The 18,119-nt window shown below is 43.8% G+C and overlaps 1 protein-coding gene across 5 annotated transcripts in view; it reads left to right on the forward strand.

Moving 5' to 3' along the window:
• Positions 1 to 2,706: 2,706 nt before the first annotated feature.
• AZI2 (5-azacytidine induced 2) overlaps positions 2,707 to 18,119 on the forward strand; it is a 38,836-nt gene continuing 23,423 nt past the window's right edge. For 4 of the 5 annotated variants that reach the window (XM_036759814.1, XM_036759809.1, XM_036759810.1 and 1 more), the window contains exons 1-2: positions 2,707 to 2,927; positions 17,530 to 17,750. In XM_036759814.1, coding sequence (XP_036615709.1) covers positions 17,535 to 17,750 — 216 coding nt within the window. In that variant the 5' untranslated portion in view covers positions 2,707 to 2,927; positions 17,530 to 17,534. The remainder of the gene's footprint in view (positions 2,928 to 17,529; positions 17,751 to 18,119) is intronic. The other variant, XM_036759812.1, reaches the window with a different exon arrangement.

Genomic DNA, 18,119 nt, shown 5'->3' on the forward strand with positions numbered 1-18,119 from the left:
TTCCCTGGTGCATCTTGAATTCTGCTAAGAACAGACTATGGGAACCTTGGGCCATCCCCACGGCCTCATATATACAGTTTATTTAAATATTCTCAATAAAAATCTTGAAATCCTGATTGTTAATATACATTAGTAATTTTAATCCACCCTGTTCTATGAAAATGCAGTCTTACCAAAGTGTGGGGACAAAGCAGTAAGTACATTTTTATTAAAAAATGAATCAAAGAGTAAATGAATATATTCCATGGCAATCTTTGAAGGTTATTTAGTGGGGTAGGTATTTATTTAGTGGGCTATTTAGTGGGGTTCTATCTTTGGCTCTGTGGCAGTTTTAGGTGAGATGATTCCGAAAGGTGAAATCATAAAGCTTACAGCTCCACATAGAGGAAAAAAAATTTTGAACAATTACAGGCATCCCAAAGTATGTGGAACAGACATTGATAGTTTAACCAGAATTCTGCAAGTCCAGACCATGTTTTTGCTCCCCTTTTCTTGTTTAAAGCAGATCTTAATTATTGTTCCATAATTTCCACCTAAATTGTGCTTCTTTAGCTAGAAAGGTGAGCCCTTCTTTCAAACCCATTTGGAGCTCACCCTAACTGAGGTAATAAGGAAAGGAAGATTCCAGGCAATACAAAATGGCTGGAAAAACACAGGTGTTTCTTTTTGGGTTCCCCTGGAGGGGCAGCTCTAAATTTGCAAGTATTAATGACTCTACACATTCAAGACAGGGAATACTTTGATGGGGGGGTTAGTCACTACAGCAGAAAAGAAAATTTTAAAAAATTCTAGTTCTAGAGTTTCATACTCATGCAACAAAGGTATTTTAATGTTTCTTTTACTAAACAACCAATAAAATCCAGAAAACCTTAAAAGGGGGAGAGAAGAGAGGGGGGAGGCATTGATTAGCTGAAGAACATCCAGAGGGCAATAACCTACAAAAACCAAAAGTCTGATCCATGTAAGTAGGGATGTTTAGAACATGTTCAGAACATTTTGGAGGGGGTGGCATACTAGCTCTCCAGTGGAGGAGAGAGTTCAACCCAAAAGGCAGAAGTGGAAACAATGGAGGGAAGGAAAGGGGGGAGGGAGGAAGGTGCCAAGAGGCCAAAGAGGCTGGATATCAGGAAGTCAAATCAACGATCATTCATAAAGTACCTACTATGTTACAGACCCTCAGCAGGCCAGGAGTCAGGAAGACTAAGTTCAAATCCAGCCTCAGACACTTCCTAGCTGTGTGACCTTGGGTAAGTCACTTAACCTTGGATTGCTGGACAAAATGAATCCACTGGATCCACTGAGAAGGAAATGGTAAATCATTCCAGTATATTTACCAAGAAAGCCTCAAATGGGGTCATGAAGGGTCAGACACCACTGAACAAGAAATGCTCCAGATGTTGAAAGTGAATTTGGGGGAGAACATAACTGACTTTGTCCTATACTTGGTGTAATTATATTTCTTTTACCTTTCTGCCAGATGTCTTGGACACTACTGAACATACTGAATATCTCCTTTACAATTATAAAAGAAAACTTACATGACTCATCCCTATCCCTTTTCTTTTCTAATAAAGCTTGTGGTAGGGGCTTAACAGATACTGTTTCCTTGGGTCCAGCGTAAATGGCTATGTTAAAAGACACATTCTTTCCTTTGTAATAATTTAAGTATCTTTTTCTGTTTTATAGGACCTCATCCCCTCTATGTGAGAGAAATATACGTATATATACAAACTGTGTTACATGTATTTATATAATTATTTAATATATTAAAATACATGATCATGTATGTTTATAATTATATATTAAACTTACCGTATTGTATATTACATAGTAATTTATAGTTGCATATATTTATATAAAATATAATTATAGAATCATAACTGTTATGAATACATACATTTTTCTATATATGTCATGGGGGTAACTGAAAGGTGCACCTGCCTATCACCTGCCCACTGCCTGTGCCCCTCTCTGGAGCAGATAAACCGAAGTTCACCTGTCTGACTTGTTTGCACAGAGTCCTTTCGGGACTTGTGGACCTTGAATTTTTTAAATCTGGACAAGTATTCCAATGTCACTGCTTTCTTTGGTCATTCTGCGTCTCTTAGGCAGTCTACGAGCTTTTATTAAGCAGGCACTTCCCGAGGAGGGCAGGGGCATTCCGAGGCGGCGGGGCGCCCGCCCTCAGAGAGCTCACGTTCTGAGGGGAGACGAACCCTCGTATATAGGGAGGGGGCCGCCTGCTTGGAGGTCTTTGGGGCCCAATGCTTCACTGGACCGAACAGAACAGGGGAACTCCTTGTTTTCCTGGGGGAGAACCTGAAGGCCCTTCGCTCCGCCCCCGCGGCCCCGGGGCTTACCCCGCTCTGTGGCTCCTCCTCCTCCTCCTTCGCGCCGCCACCGCCCTCCCTCACTGACTGACTGGAGTGAGTGACGAGAGCCGGCCTCCTGGGCGTCGCTTTGGCCACGCCTCCCTGGACGCCGCTCATCCCGCCCCCGCCGCTGAGTCTCTCGGGACTCGTAGTCTGAGGTCGAACGCCCCGCCCTCTCACGGGTCTCGCGCTCCCAGGCACAGCCGGCACTTCCGGCTCCGTCGCGTGGCCGCGCGGACCTAGCGGACGCCCCGTGCTTGGACTCCTGGGCGCGCTCGTGAGCGCGCGTGCTCGGCTCGGGGGCGCGCACCACGGGGCCGTGCCGGCGGCGGTCCTCCCCCTCTCCCTCAGCGTCCGCCCTCTCAGACCCCGCGGGCTGGGGCCCGGCCGCCTGAGGCCAGGGAAGGGGCCCAGGCATGCCGGGCGCCGGGAGCCCGAGGCCCGGCCCGAGCCGGCGCGGCCCCGCGGAGGCCGGAAGCCCGCCGTGACCCCGCTGACCCGGGGTGTTCTCGGTTCGTTCCGCACGTCGGGGAAACCGAAAGTGCAGACGAGGCGGTGAGCGGGGGCCGGGCCGGGGGAGGGGCGGGCAGGGAGCGGCCGGGGACCCCCTGCCCTCGGGCCCGCAGACTGGCTAGGGCCGAGGGCTGTCCTGAGGCAGAGGCTGCGAAGCCTTGAACGCAGAGCCAGCCGGAGAGCTCCCCCTCCCCCCTCCCGGCCGGGAATGCAGGCAGTGCCCTCCATTCCGGCTAGTGGAAATCCTGCCCCCAAAGCCGGGGAGGAGCGGGGGGGGGGGTCTCCCCCTCTCCCTGCCCACCCCCCACCCCTAGTCCGGGTCTGGGCTTCTCCAGCTGCTGATTGACAGCCGCCTTTCCGACGGGACTTCCTTTATGCCTTTACAAACAGCTGTCAGTAACCGCCCGTATTTATGCGGCGCTTTAGGTTTGCACCCAGAGCTGGTCCTCACCTCCACCCTGGGCGTGGGGCGGAGGTCGCGGGCATCAGGTTCCGTGGGGTCCCTCAGCCTTGGCTACGGAGTGAGGGGCATCGCTTCTGTTGTTAAGATGTCAGCGGCACAGTAGAGCTTCATGGAGGGGTAGAGGCAGACTGGGGAAACTGAGGCACGAGGCTGCTAAGCGACTTACCCAGAGTCAGCTGCCGAGCTGACAAAGGGGTCCACGAACCACCACCCGCCCCCCAGTTGAAGGGCCCCTGCTTCGGGGCTCCTGCCCAGAGTCTCCATTGAGGAAATAACCTGCCAGTGAAGGAATTAAAGTCTCTTTGGGGAGTGGCCTGTTACTGCCTCCATGTGAAAGCTGAGTCTTGGGAGCATTTTCATAAACTGGAAGCCTCGCTGTGCGATTCTGAAACCAAATATGGGAAAGAAACTGCTGTTTTTCTTTCTTTTGGCATACCTAGATTTGGAACAGGAAGCATCCTTGGAGGCCATTGAAGCCAGTCTCTTCATTTGACAGGGGAGGAAACCGAGGCACAGACCGTTCAGTCATCGGGCCCTCATTTAGGGCTGACCATGTGCGCTCCCTGAGCCCAGCCCTGGGGATGCAAAGAAAGGCAGGAGTAGTGTCTCTGTGGTCAAGCAGCTCATGCTCTACGGGAGACAATAGGCAAACATCAGTGTCCAAACAAGAGGTTTACACTAGTGTCTATGAGAAGTCCTGACTTTTCAGAGGGCCTGGGGCAGGTTTGGGACTGCCGTCTTCTTGGAAGTTCATCTAGGGGGTGGAAGGGTTCAATTCAGCACCCTCGTTGGGAACAGGTCTGTCAAATAGTCCGTGGTAGGGTATGCCTTGAAGAGCTAGCAGGGACTTGGAAACAGCAAACTCCATCCCTCCCCTTTGTGTAGCTGAGCTCTGGGAAAGGTTAGTGAAGTATCTAAGGTTGCACAGGTGCCAGGTGCAGGATTTGACCTCATGCTTTCCTGTCACCAACCCTCTACCTTCCCTTAATGCTGTACAAAACTTGAGGCTTCTAGGAAACTCCTTGTCATCGCCCTAGAAAACTTGAGGGAAGCAAATTTAAGTTGAAGAACCCATAGGAAGAAGATACTTTCATTAATTTCATACATAATTATAACTTGTTTAAACAGATTTGAGATTAAAAATCACTCATTTCTTGCATTTGGTGAGCACAGTCCCCAGAGATAAAGAGGTTGTAGAGGCCTGGACGGGACCTCAGAGAGCCTCAGAGAAATGAGGGAAGGCCTGAGTTGAGTTTTGCTTTTGGAGGAGGCTACAGATTCAACAGCACAGGAATTGAGACCGACAGTCCATTCCAGATATAACTAGGGCTTGGAGGTAGGATATTAGGTGTAGGGGACCCGAAGAAAACCAGGTTGATTGAAATATATTGGAGGGTAAGCAATTTGTAGTAACCCTAGAAAGGTTAGTCAATAATTTTAAATGCCAAGCCACAGTTAGTATTTCATTTTAGAAGCTATAGGGAGCCGTTAAAGCTTTTTGCATTGGGGAGCAATATGGTCCACCCTGTAGTTTAAGAATAATACATAATTTGGCAGCTGCACAGAGCGGACTGGAGAAGGGAGAATCTGGAGATGGGGACCAGTAGTCCAGACAAGACTGGGATCCTGTCTGGGGAAGGGGACAGCAGATGGTACCTGAAAAGACAAGAGTGGTCAGATAAGCCTTGTTCACACTCCTGATGGGATCTCCTCACAGTGTTGTGCCAAGGTCTGCTCTCCACAATTTAGGAAGAATGTTGATAAGCTAGAAAGGATCACAAAGAAGGCAACCTGAATAAATGCTGTATAAAGGGATTGAGAATTTTTTAGCCTAGAGGAGATTAGTGGGGGACTCACCTGTTGTGTTAGGGGTTTCAAGGTGTATGTTTCAACCCAGTAGGCAGGAATAGGAACAAAGGGTAGGAATTGCACAGAGACTTGCAAGGGGATGGCTGGTCTCCAAAAGCAAGAGTCGGGGCTCACCTTGAGAGCCAGTGAATGGGCTTTTCCCACTCTAGAGCCCACTGACCGTCAACACTTCTAGGGAATATTGTAGAGATGACTTTCCAGAAGTGGATTGTGCCGTGTAGCCGCCTTGGTCCCTTCAGCCACTGTGTAATGATTTGTTTCCTGTTTCAGGAAGGCCCTAAATGATGTGGCAACTGGTACTGTTTGTTCAGACAATGTTTAGACTCCACTGAGTTTTTTTTTCTCTTAACAATTATTATTTAATATTTTAGTTTTCAACATTGACTTCCACAAGGTTTTGAGTTACAAATTTTCTCTCCTTTTCTACCCTCCCCCCACTCCAAGATGGCATATATTCTGATTGTCCCATTCCCCAGTCAGCCCTTCCTTCTGTCACCCCACTCCCCTCCCAATCCCCTTTCCCCTTTCTTGTAGTGCAAGATAGATTTCTATGCCCCATTCCCTATATATCTTATTTCCCAGTTGCATGCAAAAACTTTTTTTTTTTGAGCATCTGCTTTTGAGTTCCAGATTCTCTCCCCTCTTCCCTTCCCACCCACCCTCCCTAAGAAGGCAAGCAATTCAACTTAGGCCACACATGTATCATTATGTAAAACACTTCCACAATACTCATGTTGTGAAAGACTATTTCCCTCCATCCTATGCTGTCCCCCTTTATTCAATTTTCTCCCTTGACCTTGTCCCTTTTGAAAAATGTTTGTTTTTGATTACTTCTTCCCCCTATATGCCCTCCCTTCTATCATCCCCCCTTTTTTATTCCCTTCCCCCTACTTTCCTGTGGGGTAAGATACCCACTTTAGTGTGTATGTTATTCCATCCTCAAGTCAAATCCAATGACAGCAAGATTCACTCATTCCCCCTCACCTGCCCCCTCTTCCCTTCCAACAGAACTGCTTTTTCTTGCCACTTTTATGTGAGACAGTTTACCCCATTCTATCTCTCTCTTTCTCCCTCTCTCAATGTATTCCTCTCTCATGCCTTAATTTTATTTTGTTTTTTTAGATATCATCCCTTCATATTCAACTCACCCTGTGCCCTCTGCCTATATATACATGTGTGTGTGTGTGTATACACATATATACATGTATGTATATTCCCTTCAACTACCCTAATACTGAGAAAGGTCTCATGAATTACACACATTATCTTTCCATGTAGGAATGTAAACAAAACAGTTCCACTTTAATAAGTCCCTTGTGATTTCTTTTTCTTGGTTACCTTTTCATGCTTCTCTTGATTCTTGTGTTTGAAAGTCACATTTTCTATTCAGCTCTTGTCTTTTCACTGAGAAAGCTTGAAAGTCCTCTATTTTATTGAAAGTCTATATTTTGCCTTGGAACATTATACTCAGTTTTGCTGGGTAGGCGATTCTTGGTTTTAATCCTAGCTCCATTGACCTCCACAGTATCATATACCAAGCCCTTCGATCCCTTAATGTAGAAGCTACTAGATCTTGTGTTATCCTAATTGTGTTTCCACAACACTCAAAGTGTTTCTTTCTGGCTGCTTGCAGTATTTTCTCCTTGACCTGGGAACTCTAGAATTTGGTGACAGTATTCTTAGGAGTTTTCTTTTTGGGATCTTTTTCAAGAGGCGATCGGTGGATTCTTTCAATTTCTATTTTACCCTCTGGCTCTAGAATATCAGGGCAGTTTTCCCTGATAATTTCTTGAAAGATGATGTCTAGGCTCTTTTTTTGATCCTAGCTTTCAGGTAGTCCAATAATTTTTAAATTATCTCTCCTGGATCTATTCTCCAGGTCAGTGGTTTTTCCAATGAGATAATTCACATTGTCTTCCATTTTTTTCATTCCTTTGGTTCTGTTTTATAATATCTTGATTTCTCATAAAGTCACTTGCTCCAATCTAATTTTTAAGGTGGTATTTTCTTCAGTGGTCTTTTGGACCTCCTTTTCCATTTGGCTAATTCTGTCTTTCAAGGCATTCTTCTCCTCATTGGCTTTTTGGAGCCCTTTTGCCATTTGGGTTAGTCTATTTTTTAAGGTGTTGTTTTCTTCAGTATTTTTGAGGGTCTCCTTTAGCAAGTCATTGACTTGTTTTTCATAGTTTTCTTGCATCACTCTCATTTCTCTTCCCAATTTTTCCTCTACTTCTCTTAATTGATTTTCCAAATCCTTTTTGAGCTCTTCCATGACCTGCGACTAACTCATATTTTTCTTGGAGGTTTTTGACGTAAGCTGTTTGACCCTGCCGACTTCCTCTGGCTGTATGCCTTGATCTTCCCTGTCACTAGAAAAAAAGATTCTAGAGTCATGAGTCTGAGTCTGTGTCCTTTTTTGCTGCCTGGCCATGTTCCCAGCCAACATACTTGACCTTTGAGTTTTCCGTCAGGGTATGACTGCTTGTAGAGTAGAGAGTACTTTGTCCCAAGCTTTAGGGGCTGTGCTGCTGTTTTCAGAGCTACTTCTACTCCACTCTCACAGCAGTCTCTGCCACAGCAGCAGTCCTCTACCCCCAAGAACCACCAGGATTACAACCCAGATTCAAGCAGGGCAAAGCAAGCCCTGCACTCCTACTCTGGTCTGCCGCTTGATTCCTTCCACTATGTAAGCCAGGGACTCCGGAAGCAACTGACACTGGAGCTCCACCACCGCACCACCTCCGCCACCCCCAGGGCTGGGGCCAGACCACTCTCTAACCCTATGTATTAGTTTACCCACAAACCTACTCAGTGGTCTTTGGCATTTGTGGGTTGAGAAGTCTGGTCACTGCCACAGCTCAATGATTCATGGCCCCAAGGCCTGCTCCAGTCAACGCCCCGTCTGGTCTGTCCTGGTGTAGCCCACGCTGGGCTGCACTCCGCTCCCAGCACCGTGAGATAGACCCTTCCCAGTGACCATCCAGGCCGTCCTGAGCTGGAGACCTGTGTTCCTCTGCTATTTCGGGGGTTCTACAGCTCTAGAATTTGTTCAGAGACATTTATTACAGGTGTTTGGAGGGATTTGGGGGAGAGCTTAAGCAAGTCTTCTAGCTGCCATCTTCTCCACAGAGTTTTATAGCAGCACTATGTGTATGCTGTGAGGAGATGCATTTTGAAGGTGTCAGAAAGAGGTTTTCCTGGGTTCTGGCAAGCCCACCTAAGCCCTAGAAGTATGCTGTCCTGGAAAAAAGACTCCTGATAGTTCTGTCACAGCCGCCTGTCATTGGGTCTAGACTGACTCCTACGAATGACACTCCTCTTATAGAACTGAGAGCTCAAAATGTTAGGATTTTAAGATTGGAGAGAATTACAATTATTTGTCAATCTTTTCTATATATCTCCCTGCTTAGACCTCCTGAGCTATTCTGTTGCCTAATCTGATAACCTTCCATTGAGGACAGAATTTTCACTGACCCTTCTAGACAGACAACCTCCTTTCTTGTACCCTTGTAGTTCCGTTTGTTGTTTCTTAAGAAACAGGCCTTAAACCCAACTCACTCTGGAGCTCATAGATTGGATAATAGGCCCTGACCTCCTAGCACAGAGTGAATGTAAATACTAAATAGTAACTTTCTCTTTTGGCCAGGAACCCTGAGGGGCTTCCCCCTCCCAGCTTGATCTGTTTTTAATTAAAGGGGCCATTCTTAGACTCACTGCTTAAAGAGGTCTCTGTGTGTGTGTGTGTGTGTGTGTGTGTGTATGTATCTGAGCACTTTCATGGAGGCAAGATGAGACTTATATACAGAAAGATTATGGGAGGTATCTAGGGTGGTCCTGGGGTGATGGGAGGAGGGGTTTAGGGAGGGTCTTGAGGAGCAGCTTGATGGGCCTGGAGTGAGGTCAGACTCCAGGAACCAAGAGACTGAGATTAAGGGTGGGAAGTAGCTGAAGGCTACCTGGAGATAACAGACAGTGTAGGGCTAGGCTAGTTTAAGGGTAACAGATTTGGGCATAGACACTTTGATAGGATCTAGGATGGGAAGTAGCCCAACAATGGAGGGCTACCCTAGGTTAAACCTAGAGATTTGGGCCTAGCTATAATGAAAGCCTTATGGCCTCAGGCAAAGAAGATGCAAGGAGGCTCCCACAGTCTAAACCCCATCATATATAGTATAGTGTTCTGTTGTGTCTTGTAAGTATAAGTACTACTAGGTTAGTGCTTTAAATATCAGTACTGTTTCCACTGTTCGTGGTGTAAGATGTTTCTTTTCTTAATTTTTTTTAGTTCAGACTTGTGATTTCATGTGGAGAAATTTTCTCCACAGTTATAGATTCATTGAACATTATAGGCTTTTATTCAGGACATTAAGAATGTTGTTCAAAAGATAGTCCTTAGAGTTTGTAAAATAAAATTTTCCCATATTCCTTACCTCTAACACTCTGCTTGCCTTCCACTTGGAGGTAGATACAGCAAAATAGGATTGCACTCAACTTGTGAGCTGAGCTTGAACCTGGGTTCAAGTTCTCACCTATCTATATGGACTGGCTCTGTCTTTTGACCTCTGAGCCCCAGGCCACTTTCTGAGACTCTAAAATAGCAGAACAGTTGCCAATCTCTGTGTATGAAAGGAATTTACCTAGAATTCCCAGATACTTAACTTGCTCTTTGACCCTGGGCAAGTCATTTAACCTGTTTGCCTTAGCTTCCTCTACTATAAGGAGGGAGGAGGAGGAGGTAATACTAGCACCCGCCTTGTAAGATTATTGTGAGAATCAAATGATAGAAAGTATTTGTAAAGCACTTAGCACAGTACCTGGCTTCTAGCAGGAGCTTAATAAATGTTTGCTCCCTCCTCTTCCCCAAGACAGTGAAATCTGTGATACAATCTGGATACAATCCAGTCTTCTCTCCTCCTCATCCCTCCCCCCCAAAAAGGAAAGGTCCTGCATATCATCTGAAGTAGGAACTAGGTATGTGTGGAACAGTGTATGGTGGGAGGGTGAGGGTCTGAGAAACTTTGGGGAGGAATTTGCTAGTATCACTCCTTGAACCCTAACAATGCATGGATGGGTTGCTGAGCTATCTGCCCTCTAAATTATTTGGTGCATATCCAGTATTGTGTATCTTTCCTAGGCATATTATATAGGTTGTTATATAGGAGTCTGATTTGGTAGGCATTGATATATCAAATTTGTTGGAGCATGAAGACAATGAAAATGCACAACTTAATATCTGATTCCTTGTGACATGAAATTTGTTCTGAAATTTCATGTAAAAAAATTTGTGGTACAATTCAGTCCTCTTATACTGTGGGTCTTGATTCCATGCCCTATGAGAATGGGTCAGAGGAATTAGGGGTGTTTAGCCTGGAAAAGGGAAGACTTGGGGGGAACCTGATAAATGGCTTCCAGTATTGATGGTCTCCCTCGTGGGGAAGGAACTAGAATTATGTGCTTTATTCCCAAAGACAAATCTCAAGAGCAATGTTGAGAAGTTGTTGAGGGGCAACTAGATGTTTAGACTGGATGTCAGGAATATAGAGCTGAAAGTTGGAATGAGCAGCCTAGAGAGTTGGGGCATGTGTGGGGGTGTCCCTTCTTTGGAAATCTTCAGGTAGAGGTGGGAGGATCAGTTGTTCTCTGTCTCACAGTGGGAACTACTTTGGTAGACCGAGGTGGCCAACGAGTTCCTTTCCAACTCCCAGAATCTGTGATTCTCTGATAAGGGGAGTTCCTTCTTAGAACTACTATTTTTAAAACAATTTTTAATGTCAAGCCAATTTACATTATATGTATATTTCAGTGAATTCTGAGTTATTCTTAGAGCATAAACATGAACAGTAATGTAGAAGTTTTTTTTGTTGTTGAAAAAACGTCTCCTCTGCCCTTTCCCCAATAGAATTCTCATTTAGAATTCTAAAATATTGTATAATTTGGAAAAATCTAATCAACTAACTACTTCAGGGGTTTTTCAGTACATTGTAAACACTCAGCAAATACATTTGAAAGCATATAATGTAAGCCAGCTTGACTTAAATAATGGAAAACTCTGTGGATCCACGAGAGGCCCTTCTGTCCTCCACTACGTCCAGACATCTGTCCAGACTCATGTTGATTGTTTCCGTAACATTATCCGTCTCATCTTCTGCCGTCCCCTTCCTTCTTTCCCAGCATCAGGATCTTTTCTAGTGAGTCCTGTCTTCTTATTATGTGGCCAAAGTATTTAATGTTCAGCTTCAGTATTTGACCTCCCAGGGAATAGCCTGAATTAATTTCTTTAAGCAATTTGATCTCCTTGCTGTCCAAGGGACTCTCAGAAGTTTCTAGCACCACAATTTGAAAGCATTGATTCTGCAGGGATCCACTTTCCTTATGGTCCAACTCTCATAGCCCTACTTTGCTACTGGAAAAACCACGGCTTTGACTATATGGACCTTTGTTGTGAAGGTGATGTCTACTTTTTAGTATGCTGTCCAGATTTACCATAGCTTTCCTTCCAAGGAGCAAGCGTCTTTTAATTTCATGGCTACAGTTGCTATTTGTGGTGATCTTTGAGCCCAAGAATATAAAATCTGACACTGCTTCCGTTTTTTCTCCCTTTATTTGTCAGTAAGTGATGGGACCAGTTGCCAAGATCTTAGTTTTTTCAGTGTTAAGATTCAAGCCAGCTTTTACACTCTCCTCTTTTACCCTCATCAAGAGACTTCTTAATTCCTCTTCACTTTCAGCCATCAAAGTATGATCGTTTGCATATCTGAGATTATTGATATTTTACAGTAAGATCATGATCTGAACCACAGTCAGCTCCAAGTCTTTATCTCTAATTTCCTTGAAGAGGTCTTTTGTCTTTCCCATTCTGTTGTTTTCTTGTTTTCTAGTATATTGCTTATTTAAGAAAACTTTCTTATTTCTCCTTGCTATTCTCTGGAATTCTGCTTTCATTTATCTATATCTTTCCCTTTCTCCTTTACCTTTTGCTTTCCTTCTTTCCTCAGCTATTTGTAAAGCCTCATCAGAGAGCCATTTTGCTTTCTTCTTTTTCTTTGGAAAATTTTTTGTTGCTGCCTCCTTTACAGTATTGTGAACCTTGGTCTATAGTTTTTCAGTCACTCTATGTACCAGATGTGATCCCTTAAATCACCTCCACTTCATATTCATAAGAGATATTATTTAGGTCATATATTCTGTTGGTTTTCTTTCAAATTAAGGCTGAATTTTGCAATAAAAAGCTCACAATCTGAGCCACAGTCAGCTCCCGGTCTTGTTTTAACTGACTGTGTAGAGCTTCCCCACCTTTGACAGCAAAGTACATAATCATTCTGATTTTCATATTGAGATCTGGTGATGTCCATGTGTAAGAGTCCCCTTTTGGGTTGTTGAAAAAGAGTGCATGCTATGACCAGCCAGTTATCTTGACAGAACTCTTATTATTAGTCCATGCCCTGCTTCATTTTGTACTCCATGGCCAAACTTGCTTGTTATTCCAGTTATCTTTGGATTTCCTACGTTAGCCTTCCAATCCCCTGTGGTAAATGTGACACCTTTTTGGTACTGTTTCTGGAAGATGTTGTAGGTCTTCATAGAACTGACCAACTTTGGCTTCAGTGGTTGGAGCATAGACTTATATTACTGTGATTTTGAACAGATGTTCTTCTGTCATTTTTGAGGTTCTACCCTAGCACTGTTTTTCTCACCCTTCTATTGACTATGAAGGTTACTCCATTTCTTGTAAGGAATTCTTTCCCACAGTAGTATGTGTAGTGATCACCTGAACAAAATTCACCCATTCCTGTCCATTTAAGTTCACTGACACCCAAGATGTTAATGTTTTAACTTTCCATCTCCTGTTTGACCACGTCCAGCTTACCTTGGTCCACAGGTCTTACATTCCAGTTTTCCATGCAATATCGATCTTTGCAGCATCAGACTTTCCATTCGTTACTAGACACATCTGCAGCTGAGCAGCTTAATTAGTATTAGAGCTGCTTGTAGTTGTCCTCAGCTCTTCCCCACTAGTGCACTGAACACCTTCCCACTCAAGGGGCTCATTTTCCTGTGCCATCACTTTTATCATTTTAATACTATCCATGGGGTTTTCTTGGCAACGATACTGGAGTGCTTTGCCATTTCCATCTCCAGTGGTTAAATTTTTGACTGAACTCTCCGCTATGATCTGTCCATCTTGGGTAACCATGCACAGCATAGCTCATAGTTTCATTGAGCTAGGCACACCCCTCCACCATGACCAGGGTGTTATCTGGGAGGAGAGTATTTGGAGTGCTGTCAGTTATATTAAGCAGTTCTTTAATGGAAGAGGTTATTTAATACTAAATTCTAATTTAGGTATCATTGTAATAAATTGATGAATGATCTATTGAAAGTAAAATCATATAAAGTAGTAGTATATTAATGGTAGATTAACATTTCCTGTGAGTCAAAGGATTTTCAGTATTCATTTTGCTTGTCAGACTGTTTTTTAGAATTTGAATTAGATGGGCACTGAGATCTCTTCCAATTCAGCATGTAGCTGAACAAAATTTCTATTTCCAACCTGCCCTCCAAATAGTAATCTAGTCTTTGTTTGGAGACACCCAAGGAGGGGGAAGCCCCTGCTAACTGCTTCTTCAGGTGGTCCATTCCACTTTTAGGCAGTTCTAATTGTTGAGGACTTTTCCTTTGATCCAACTAAAATTTGCTTCTTTGCATTGTCTGCCCATTTACTCTCTAAGAACAAGCAGAAGAAATCCCTTACCTTGCCTACAGTTTGCAGGTCTCTCTCTCTCTCTCTCTCTCTCTCTCTCTCTCTCTCTCTCTCTCTGTCTCTCTCTCTCCCCCTCTACCTCTTTCTCTCTCTCTCACCCTCCCCCTCTTTCTCTCTCTCTCTCTCCCTCTCTCTCCCCCCTCCCTCTTTCTCTCTCCCCCTCCCCCCATTTCCCTTTCCCTTCCCCCCACCCCACTATTTCTTTTAACCTTACAGAACCAGTTGCCTCCCTCTCATCCTGTGGTAACTTCCATTCTCCATGATCCTCTGTAAATCATCATAAGTGAGTCAGAGGTTTGATCCAGGCCAAGTGAGTTGAAACTCCTCAAGAGCAACTGAGAACCTAAATTTACTCTCTCCTTCCTTATCAGATCCTAGCTCCTGTGCTGGCAGAAACCTCAGAGGCCATGCAGCCTTCAGCCCCATATAGATGAAATGAATTAAAACCCAAGACATTCTCTGATTTGCTTGAAGCTCTGGAGCTGGGATGTGAACTGATTGCTAGCTGAGCAAGTAGGCCAGGTGCCCTTTCCCTTTCCATGGTACTGGGCTTGGCTGTCAGCTCTCTATTAGTCTTTTTGGTTCTGTCTTTTCCAGTCAGTCCCAAGATCAGTCAGTCTCCTTGGCAGAAGCAAAATATGAGTTGAACAGCCCTCCACTCTCCCCATTATACGTTATTATTCTATCCACTCTGAGCAGCCCCTTCTTTCCTCTGCCAGGACTCTACATTGCCTGCAGAAAAAAAAGTTTAAACTCCTTATCTTGGTGTTCCTGGCCCTCTGTAATCTGATCCTAATCTATCTAACCAGTCTCTTCCACACATCCTAGCCTCTAGCCAAAGTATACTATTTGTCATTCCTTTAATATGTCCTCTGTCTTTTTGCCTTTAGTAATATTATTTTTTTCTTCAAATTCCTTGTTTAGCAAGATAATGTACATAAAGTGCTTTACAAATCTTAAAGCTCTGTATCAGTCAGCTATTACAATAGTAATTTCATGAATCATAGCTCATGTTTATATATAAAACTTTGCAGTTGAACAAAGTTTTAAAATTAGAATAACCGTATGTGATTGGACCAATATTATCACCATTTTACATATGAGGAAGTTGTTGTTCAGTCATTCAGTCATGCCTGACTCTGTGTGACCCCATGGATGTTATCTATAGGGTTTTCTTGGGAAGGATACTGGAGTAGTTTGCCATTTCCTTTTCTAATTTTCATTTTACAGATGAGGAAACTGAGGTAAACAGGGTTAAATTGCTTGCCCATGGTCACAGCTAGTAAGTATCAGGATGGATTTGAACTCAGGTCTTCCTGACTCCACACCCATTGCTCTAACTACTGTGCCACCTGTTTATCCTTCATTCTTGAAGAGGATGAAGGCACCAGGAAAGTGATGCCATGACATGCTAGTGAATTGGATGTAAGTGAGGCAGGACTATGTAAAGGCACCAGCATCACTTTCTGTTCCAGAGCCATCTCTGGGTCCAGTGGTGAGATATAGATCAGGAGGAAGGCAGATGGCCCCAGATGCAGTGAGAGACCTTGGCCTTTTTTAGCTAAGGTTTTTAACTGGTCTCAGTTTGACTGAGGCAATGCCCATTCAGCGATTAAAGCTAGATCAGAGATGAGGCAGGGAATAGCCTCTTTATCTAGTCCAAAAAAAAAAAATCGAATCTGGGAGGAGAGATCCTCAGGGTTTCTGGCCAAACTTAAATAGTTGCTATTTACTCAGAGCCAATCAGGATCCAAACAATGACCAAGGGGTGCTTGGCCTGAGACCTATCATTGGCCAGTCTTTGAGAGCTGAGTGATTTGACTTTAAGGCAGGGTCCTGAAGAATAAAAAAGATTTCAGGGATCAAAATTTATTCCTTTGAGCAGAACACACAGGTAAGGGTATGATACCCTTTGTGGATTGTAGGAATGGAAAGAAAGAAGGGAGGGGGAGGAAGGGAGGGGAAGGAAAGCAAAGGAAGGTTGGTTGGTTGTGTTGCCCAGCTGGCCAGTTCCAGTTGAGTCCCCCAGGGAGTATCTCCTACTTTCTATTCACAGAGATTGTTGTCCTTCATGATATCAGGGAGGTGATGCCATGACATGCAAGTAAATTGGATTTAAGTGAGGGAGGGCTGTGCAAAGTCATCAGCCTCACTTTAGCTGCCCCACATATGAGGAAAGCAAGAAGAGTTCTGTAACTCATATAACTTCAGCCTCCATTTCTTTATCTCTACAGTGGGGATAATAGCACCTTCCTCATAGGATTGGCGGGGTCAAATGAGATATGTTGTATGCAGTTGTATGGCAAAATGTTTTGCAAACCTTAAAACATGGTATAAATGTCAGGAGAGTTATATGACTTGGCCATAGTCATACTATTAAGAAGTAGCCGAATTGGTTTAATATCTAGGAGTTTTGACTCTCCAGGTTCAGTATTCTTTCTGCTCCACCATGCTAGGGTAGTATCCTTCCACATCCACGTAAAAACCCATCCCGGAATCCTTTTCTCATTCTGGGATCTTAGATTTAGAATGGAGCTTAGAGTCATCTGGCTCAGCCCCTTCATTTTAGACAGGCAGAAACCGAGGCTCAGAGTGGGGAAGGGACTTGCTCAGATGGCAGGTGTGGCATTCCGTCTGTGACCATCTGTCTCCAGGTTGCTCTTTCTTCCCACACTGCCAGCTATGGTCTCCTCATTTGTACCAATGACAAGGTCAGAGTTGGGAGAGCTGGTTCAAATGTGAAAGAATTCACTTAGACCTCTGTAGCCATTGGGAGCTTTTTTCTTCTACAAGAACATTCACCCACTTTGATTTCTGAACATTTTTGACACCTGGCAAACATAGAAATGCACAATCCCATTGTCCTCTGCGGCAGACTACTTCTGACCATCTGCCTGCATTACTATGATTGATTTAGATCCATAAGAGATCTTGGAGGTCCTCAAGTTCAGCTCTCTCATTTAACAGATAAGGAAACTGAGGCCCCTAAAGTTGAAGTAACTAACTTGTGAAAATCCCATGGCTTAAGAGCAATTCTGTCCTGTGGAGATGGCAGAGTGGGGAACTTTAAGGACATTACCAGCATCAGTTATGGTGGAGTATGGTTATAACATCTTCAAGACCTTATTGTAAAGGGACTTGGGGCATCTTTCTGTGGAGTATTGCCTCGCTTATCCCTTATATGTGCCGTGGAACCACATAAAAGCCTCTATCATAATAACTTAAGTTGAATTAAAAACAGGTTTTCTTCATGTTTATAAATTTAGAGACTTAGGTTCCTGATCCTTAAAAATGGCAATAATGGGAAAGGTTAAAATATGGACTTATTTTGTCTTGGTTTTATCACATAAGGGAAAACTGAATTTCACTGTGTTGATAACATTTTGTTTGCAGTATTTAAGAATTGTGACTAAAATAAGGGCCCAGGTATTTACCTGATGCAAGGTTGGTTTTCCTTGTGGTGAAGCTTTTTGTACACACACACACACACACACACGCACGCATGCACAACATATACACATGTATTTATTTCTGGGTTTTCTTTTAAACAGCTATCATGGATGCACTAGTGGAAGATGACATCTGTATTCTGAACCATGAAAAGACTCAGAGGAGAGATACCATCACTCCCATGTCAATCTATGCAGGAGATGAGTCCATGGCTTCCCACTTTGCCCTTGTCACAGCATATGAGGACATCAAAAAGAGACTTAAGGATTCAGAGAAGGAGAATTCACTTTTAAAGAAAAGAATACGATTTCTAGAAGAAAAGGTATTTTGCTTGCCCTGTTTTAGTGTTAGACTGTATTATGTGAAACTTTAAAATACTTGAATTTCTAAAGAATAATAGTCTGTCTACCTTTCATTGACCTGACTTAAAGGGTTTGGGGAGAAGTGAAAGGGGGTTCAGATTTTATTGGTGTAGGGAATTCCTGGTGAGGAAATGCCCTTTACCTGCCAAAGGAGGGCAGTAACTCTTCTCTGACTCCATTTGGCTACTGTGGAAGTTTCTTTGGAAAGGCTGGCTTGTTTCTTGCCTTTTTTTTTTTTTTTTTTTGGCTAGAACCTGGGAGTTTATTGGCCTAAGTAAATCTGGGTGTGGAATTTATTTGCCTATCTCCATTTATCTGCCGAGTCAACA

Source organism: Trichosurus vulpecula, chromosome 5 (assembly GCF_011100635.1).
Source record: "Trichosurus vulpecula isolate mTriVul1 chromosome 5, mTriVul1.pri, whole genome shotgun sequence".
NCBI lineage: Eukaryota > Metazoa > Chordata > Mammalia > Diprotodontia > Phalangeridae > Trichosurus > Trichosurus vulpecula.